The sequence below is a fragment of the Frankliniella occidentalis genome, unplaced genomic scaffold (assembly GCF_000697945.3).
Source record: "Frankliniella occidentalis isolate FOCC.00 unplaced genomic scaffold, Focc_3.1 Scaffold175, whole genome shotgun sequence".
Taxonomy (NCBI): Eukaryota; Metazoa; Arthropoda; class Insecta; order Thysanoptera; family Thripidae; genus Frankliniella; species Frankliniella occidentalis.
The window spans coordinates 492,716-500,708 of record NW_026267301.1 but is presented as its reverse complement, the minus strand read 5'-3'; the positions used below and the strand labels follow the sequence as shown (position 1 = coordinate 500,708).

Here is a 7,993-nt window from a genome sequence, read left to right as displayed (position 1 = left end):
GACGATCCGAATAAAAGAAAATTTAATACAAAATTATTGCTACTAATTAAATACGTTATTGCTTGCTAGAACTAGAGTAGTTACGACTCTTTGTTCTGAGATTCACAGCGAATCATAGCGATTTCCGTTTTCTTCTTCCCCGCATTCTTCTGCATTTCAGCTTTACCGGAATGCTTTATTGCAGAACAGCGTATCGCCTGTCAGTCGCTCACAAATCGCGTGGCGTACGGACATTTTTGACCGCTTTTTCTGGAATAAGCTATTGCAGAAAAATGGAAAAGAAGAACAGCACGAATAACAAGGTGGCCCATGATTCGTCGCCCGGTTTCCCCCTCGAACTGAGCGTCGACTCACAGGCCTTCTTGTTATTCGTGCTGTTCTTCTTGCCCATTTCTCTGAAATAGCTGATCGCCCAACCGTAGTTACGCCTCTTTCTCCGGAGATTCACGACGCCCTTGACGGCGCCCGTGTGCGTTGACGTCGTATGTCTCAGCTGACTGAGACCAGGCAGGTGTTGGGTGAGTGGTGACTCGGGTGGCTCGCCCTCGCCCTGGACAACCGCTACGCTACACCTAGCAGTAGGGGGTGCGCGTCGTTGGAGTCGAGGCCTCGATGGCCTCTGCGTGGCGTTACGGCGTGCACGAGGACGGCAGCGGCGTCTACTAGTGCTGACAGAAAAGTTATGCAAAAAAGCGCCCAATACACGTGTGTGCTGTGGGTGGCATCTACGCCTGCCTACCAGGCAAACCACATGCGCGCCTGTGCAGATGTTGCCTAGTAGGCAGGCGGAGGTACGAGCCCGTTGCGCACAGGTGCATTGGGCGCTTTTTTGCATACCTTTCTGGCAACACTGGCGTCTACAGGACCCTGGGCCACGTTCCGTCCAGGCTTGGGGGAGTGTTGAGTGGGACTAGGTCGACTAGGTGCGCCTCGATGGGGCGTGGCCTAGCGCACAGTAGTGATTGTTGGCCGGGGGAGAGTTAGGACGATCAAATAGCGTGACGCTCCCTCCCGCGCGCGCCAAAGCACTAATATTGCAGAATTCGTCCGGTAGACCCGATAAGATCGTCTTGAAATAGTAATACTAGAAACAGCCGTAGAATAGGAACATTACAATTTTCAACTGTTGCAAAATATTTTGGTGCGCGCCACCATTTTCAGAAGTTTTAGTTACATGAGTGCAAACAGGGTACAATGTTTTCTTGCAGGACTTGGCCGCTGACTCTGCCGACGTCCCCGACAACATCTCCTTGGTCCGACTGATAGAGGACAACGGCTCGCCACCCCGTAAGAAGCACAGGGCAGATGATACCGAGGTCCAGCAGCTGCAGCGAGGCGTGTGCGCGGGCAGGAGGGTCGTGGAGATGCTGCGGCAGGTGGTCCCCAAGCTCGTGGAGAGCCTGAACCGTCAACTAGAGTCGTCGGTTGCCCAGCTCCACCAACTAGAGGAGGCCTTAGAGAAGCAGGTGCAACGGAAAGCGGCCGGCGATGAAGACACCGCAAAGGAGCTCGCGGTGGACCAGCTGCAGCTGGCCTTGGAGATGGAGGTCAGTCTCCATCTACTCACCACCAGCAGGTGCAGCGTCGTTGCCGAGGAGGGTGGGTCCACCTGGAAGGCATGTGTGCAACTTGGTGGATTTTGCGACATTTTGCGTCTTCTATTGCTGCAGCTACGCGCCGATGGTCATTTAGAAAAGGTAAGCAGTCTATCAGGCAGCTAGACATACGGCTTGCTAGGTCTTCTCGACTCTGCTCCTCGATTTTATTTTTACTCTCTTTTTCCTTCCAGGATGACAACATTGCTGTTTCTACCCCACCCGCGGCATATGTGGGACCGCCCATGCAGTTAGCACTCTCGATAACTAAGGAAGATCTTGACGATGGTCAGTTGAAGGTGACTGACGTCCTTCGAAACGCCCGGCGATGGAGAAATGTGCGAATCTTAAGAAACCTACGTGGTAGTGGTTCAGACAAGCTGCTGCGCGTCCTATCACCGCAACTTGAGGAGGTAGAAATCTCGGGTGAGGGAGAGTTAACGATCATGGAGGAGGTGGAGAAAATGCCGTCGCTCAAAAGACTCAAAGTCGCATGTAGGAAAGACTTGAAAGACAACTTCCCCGAACTGCCGTTGCAGCTAAAGGAGCTCTGGATTCGCTTCCCAAAGGAGAATCAAGTGCGATCTTTGGAGCGCATGCCCAGGCTGCGCAGCTTGCGGCTATACGACTACTACGGCCCGAATGTGACCTTCCTCCCTTCGCAGTACGGTCGGTTGCTGTGGCTGGGCGTGGGCCTTAACATCGGCCACAAGGCCACAATGCTGTCCCTCATCCGCGCCCACGCCTCCACACTTCAAGAGCTTCAGATATTCAGTGCCATCAGTAACGAAGGCGACATGCGGCTGTTCTACTTCCCGGATCTGGGCCAGGACCTGGCGGCGAGCGGCCTGCACGCCCTCCGGCGCCTCGTCCTCCAGCGTTCTACGTTTTCAAAGCCGTGCCCGGAGGCCGACGCGTGCTTGATGCAGCTACGGACTCTTCGGGGCTTCCTGCCCTCTTCTGTAGATGTGGTTTGCGAGGCGTGTCACGGTCACATATCTTCGCACTAGGTTAAGGCCTGGTATTACTATCAGAGTACCAACGTTGTTCAATGTTCTATGTTTACGAGTAGACAAAGTATTGGTTAAAATTTTGTTTATAGCGGACAGCTTGTCAAAGTTTTAAAATGAAAATTATTTAAATAAAAATTGTTGCTGTAAGTCGGTGTGTGTGGTCTGCAGGTCCTGCGCCGCCGGCTTGTCCTGTTACATACTGGAGCTAGCTATATTTTCTTTTCCTTTTGGCTCGTGGGACGAGAATACTCGTCCAGGGGGTAAAGACCGTAAAGACGCACCAGGCAGAGACCAGGTCGAGGCGCTACACCGGCAAAAAGACGCGTTTGGAAAAGCCTTTCACCCCCCCCCCTTTCCCCCAATTTCATAAAACCGCGCCTGATCGCGTCTCGTCCGTCTCGTGGACTAAGCCTTTTGCCACCCCCTGATCAAGGCAAAACTATTGTATTCTTCAGGAAGGCTTTGTTATGTCACCCCATATGCCAAGAGACTGTCTTCCCCACCTCTTATTATACTAAAGCCATCGAGGGGTCCCCCACTCGCCAACTCGTAGCACACTTGCGCGCCCAACGCGCGTCCAGTTCGCACAAACTCGCGAAAAATTTCGACTGACTCGCGCTCAATTCGCTTCAATTCGTCAACTCGTTGCACACCTATTTTGGGAGTGGGGGACCCCTCGGAAGCCACTTAAATAATGATTTAAGTCCTATCGATATAGTTCTGATGGCCTCAGAAATATCAACTCTAACACACTGAAAATCTTTGAGTGAGGTGTCGTGTATCGTGCTTGAAATAAGTAAGACAATTTTGCCTCGCTCAACCAGAGCGATAAGACTCACTCTATTCGAGTCACATGCACAGAATTCTCACTCTGAAGGAGTACGATTTTCCTGACCTCACCCAATTGCAGTGGGGAACCTCACCCTCATTGGGTGAGGATCGCAAATTATGACTCAAATTGAGTGAGTCAGATACCTCGCTCTCAGGAGAGCGATATTTTTTGTGTCAGTGATCTCGCTCTCCTTAGAGCAAGATATCTGACTCAAGCATTTTCAGTGCAGCGTCGCGATAGGCCACGCCACCCCACGTCCAGCAGAGCACGACGGGCCTGCGTACCTCACAGGGGCTCATCCGGAGGGTAGGACTGTCTTAGGGCCAATTTGCTAAAACACGACGATCTATCGCCCCGCCGCACCACGTTCGGTGGCCTATAAGACTTTAGGCCGAAGGATTGACTCTGTGAACCAAGCTCTTATGGCGTCTGACCGACTGCCTGCTTGTCTGTCTGATCTCAAGTGTCACAGTAATTTCCTCTCGAATAATATCTGACGGGTCTGTCACCAAAATAAAGGCTTTGCACAACACAGAAAAAGAAACATCGTCTATGGAAGACCCTGCAGAGTGGAGTTCTGTGCCCTTAATGCAGGGGTCTTAAACTCGAGCTATCCGCCGGGCCGCGGTTGGGTAGGCCACCCGCAATACTCCCCCACCACTATCATTTTGAAACACCCACCACGACAGTTTCCCGCCACCGGGCTCGGACGAGCCGCGCGCTGTTGTAGGCAAGCGAAGGGCGACTGACCGCCAAAGTGCAAACTCTGCAGAATGCCGGCGCGGCTGGACGCGAGGCCTCAGCCGAGCGGACAGTCGCGACGCAGCCTCCAGCCAGAGCGCATCTAAGGATTAACTAATACTTCGGTAATGTAACCATTAAGGTATGCACCCACTTAGGCACCCTTAGCAATGTACAGCAGATCAGTATTTAGGGGTAGGGCAAGGGTATTTGGCATAAACCCAATAAATGATACTAAAGTAATAACTAACTCTATGGTGTAGCTAGTAACTCACCCTAAGACCCCAGAACCCCCAAAGAACCAATCATTTCATTACTAAAACAGCGCGGCTCCCGGCGAGTCCAGCTCGACCCGAACGCACCAGAGGCGCGGCTCGCCGAGAGCCGCGCGTGGCTCGGGGGTAGCTGCGAGTTTGACGAGTTTGAGACCCCTGCCTTAGTGGATGACAGCTGATAAAGTCAGCCCTTGCCCTTGGCTCGAAGCGGCGGTCGATGTAGAGTCAAGTCGATTTGCCGACCGCCGGACCGCGGCGAGCTAAGCGGCTGTCCAGTCCACACCAGTACGAGATGTGCCATGGGAAGCTCCGGGCGCACTCAGAAAAAAGTTTTCTTGAAGTAAGCGGTATCGTTTTAGGGTAAGAGGATTTTCCTCTTAAATACGGGACAAGAAGATTTCCCTTCATCGTAAGAGGAAAATCATTTTAACTCGAAAACTCTTAAGTTAAGGGGATTTTCCTCTCCCAAAAATGCATGGAAATTCTTATGAAAAGAAATAAAACCTCTTACGTCAAGAGGAATTTCCTCTTACGGAAATGCATTTGAAAACTTAAAAGATAGGGTCATTGTTCTTATATGTCCAAACGTACTTCCTCCAACCCTTTCCGTCTTCATGCTGACCTGACCCCGTTTTCACACTAGAACCACTGGGATTTGAACCCCGAACCTTCAGAGTGTGGAACGATGACACTAACCACTAGCCTACGGCGCTACCGTACGGTGAGGAGCGCTGCAACGCAAAGTGTTTCTAGAACTATGCTGTCAGCAGATCGATCCTCTAACAGGAAGATGCAGCACATAGAAGCAAAAGGAAATATCAAGAGGATTTACCTCTGCGAATAAGAGTACGGTTCCCTAATGCAAAAGTAACGTAAATTTTATTGTGAGAGTAATCTGGTTCCTCCAAGAAACCAAGGATTCTGACAGGAAGAACTAGCTGAGAGGATTTTCCTCTACTTTTAAGATTATGTATTACTAAATTAAAATGAAATGAAGTCCTAATTCAAGCATTTTCATCTTGTATTAAGAGGAAATGTTGCAAGAGGAAATATCCTCTTACGACAAGATTACTTTTTTCTGAGTGCGGCCCTGGGGGCGCGCACTCGAGGCGCACTGGCGGGCCTCCCTGCTGGGCATGCGGCTGGGGGTCATGCACGGCTGCAGCGGGTGGCCGCCGCGCACCTCGCGGCCCTGGACGTGGTACGCGAACGTCTTCACGCCAGTGACCAACATTGCCAGGGCCGTAATGGTATACGTGACGGTGGGTGTCTCCGTCTCCCTCAAAGACGTTCGGTTGTTTCAGCAGCATGTACACACTAAATCCTTATGCACTTTGTTGTGCATAAGACTTGCAGGATTTCATGCAGCCATAACATTATGCACAATTCTATGCATAATTATGTACAGTGTGTGCATAATTATGCACATTTTGTACACAATTACACTGGTAAAAGAAAGGTGCGAATCCCTACCTTTAAAATGCACTAACAAAGTTTAGTGCCTTTGGAAAGGCACCAAAAATGTGGCATTTTACACCTTTAGCTGGCTAGCTGCCTATGAGTACCATACAAGTTTAGTGCCTTTGGAAAGGTACGAAACTTTAGTGCCCCAGGAAAGGCACTAAACTGCGCCCTTGACTTCAGTGCCCCAGGAAAGGTGTTGTTTAGTGCCGTTGTTTTCCAGTGTATGCATAAAAATTTGTGCATGCTGCATGAAATCCTGTAAATTTATGCACAGCAAAATGCATGAGGGTTTAGTGTGGACAAAAGGAAACAGTGATAAGCCTCTTTTCTTTCTCTCTTTTAGACAGGAGGGGGAGGGGGCTGCTGGCTGAGCTTTATATGATTTTATTTAAAAACTCAACCAGTCGATATCAATTCGTTTTGAGTTTAACCGTGATGTTATTGAAACCATACAGTTCAATGATTTCTGGTCGAACCTCAGTAAGACCAGCCAATTGCAGACCATAATCCCAGCTAAAGTCTACGAGTTCGTCAGCAGCATGTATTTGTTAGACTACCTGAGCAAGAACGTCGGACTAACACTGATCCAGGTGAGAGGCCGAAAGTAAATCATGTTGTTTTAAGAAGGAGGCATTCTATTTATATACAGTCAAACGCCCTATATACGGACTAGCGCTCTAAATACGGACACTTTGCTGTGTTATACAGTACCGATCAAAATTAGCGGCGCACTTTTTTGAGCCGGCGTATTTTCTAAATCTTTTGAACTAGAAGGTCGAGATTTGGAGTGTAGACGTCTCCATGGTTCGTTTTGGACCCCACGAAGTGCGCATCCCTTGCGCCACACCATACCGGCCTCTGCAGCCCCAAGGGTGAACGGGGGAAGAAAATTCGACCTAAGAGGTTCCGAATTTGTCATTTTAAATGATCGGAAAGTCGACATGTTTGCTGAACCGACTCAAATTTGTGTTCTCTTTCGAACGGCACCAGTGAAATCGAATTCGTTCAAACGCACCCCCTGCCCCGTTCACCCCCACCCCTACGAAGGGGTGAGTTGAGGATGACCAAAACTACTGTTATATCCTCAGAGACACCCCCTGTATACACGGAACATGTTCTTTTTTTTTTGGAATCGGACAACCCCTCGGCTAAACCACCCCTAGAACCTGCAACCCCTTTCTGAATATCGGCCGTTTTGGACCCTAAGGGTTGAATTTTTGGCTTGAAACGCAAGGCAAGGCAAGGTTCCTTTCTTTATTTGAAAGACATCCATGCTGAGAAACCCGGTGTCAACATCTTCAACCCTTTCCCAGGGGGTAGCTACCCCCAACTGGCCCTGCACCCCTTTGGAAGGTGATGGAGGGTAGGGTCCATGCGGACCCGTTAAATAACACCCCAAAGAAGCTGCTCTCATAGTCTCGTGTCGGTCAGACCAACCGCTCCGCTTCCAGACTCGATAAACTGGCAAATCGTTTACAAACTACCCCCAAGTTCAACCTGCCCTGCCGCCGAACTGAGGTGGAGTAGGGACCCCATCCCAAGCGTTCCACATCAGCCCAACCTTCATCTCGAAGGCCGCAGATGAGTCTTGGGCCCCGGCGGTGAGTTTCGCGGTTCGCGGCCGTGAGACGGATTTGAAGACGCTAAAGAACGTGCGCTGAAGTTGGTGATATTGTTGGCAGCTCGGTCACTAACCGATTTTATTCGACGTAAAAATCTTTAATTTTAGGGCAAATTGATTGAGAATATCGCTTTTGTCTGTGTTTAGTGCACTTATACGGAACGGACACTCTTCCAGAGGGCCTAAGAGGTCCACCTTAGGTGATAAAAATTGTTTAAGGTGGTGGTAGGTGTGTCTTGGTCCTAAGATTTTGTAATTCCCATCGATTTTCTATTTTATCAAAACCACATACCAGCTGGCTGATTAACCCCGCGCACTTCTGTAATTAGACTGTACCGCACGCAGGAGTGCGGGCGGGCTTACCTATCGGCCCTGTCCACGGCGCCTTACGGGCCGGGCGAGTAGGCAACCCGCCCGCACTCGTGCGTGCGGTACAGTCTAACTACAGAAGT

At 50.2% G+C, this 7,993-nt stretch overlaps 1 protein-coding gene across 1 annotated transcript in view; it reads left to right on the top strand.

The window, feature by feature from the left end:
- The window catches only part of LOC127750343 (uncharacterized), an 8,379-nt gene extending 5,576 nt beyond the window's left edge, over positions 1 to 2,803 (top strand). Inside the window, exons 3-4 of the mRNA XM_052271815.1 lie at positions 1,209 to 1,697; positions 1,790 to 2,803. Coding sequence (XP_052127775.1) covers positions 1,209 to 1,697; positions 1,790 to 2,605 — 1,305 coding nt within the window. The 3' untranslated portion in view covers positions 2,606 to 2,803. The remainder of the gene's footprint in view (positions 1 to 1,208; positions 1,698 to 1,789) is intronic.
- The last annotated feature ends 5,190 nt before the right edge of the window (positions 2,804 to 7,993 follow it).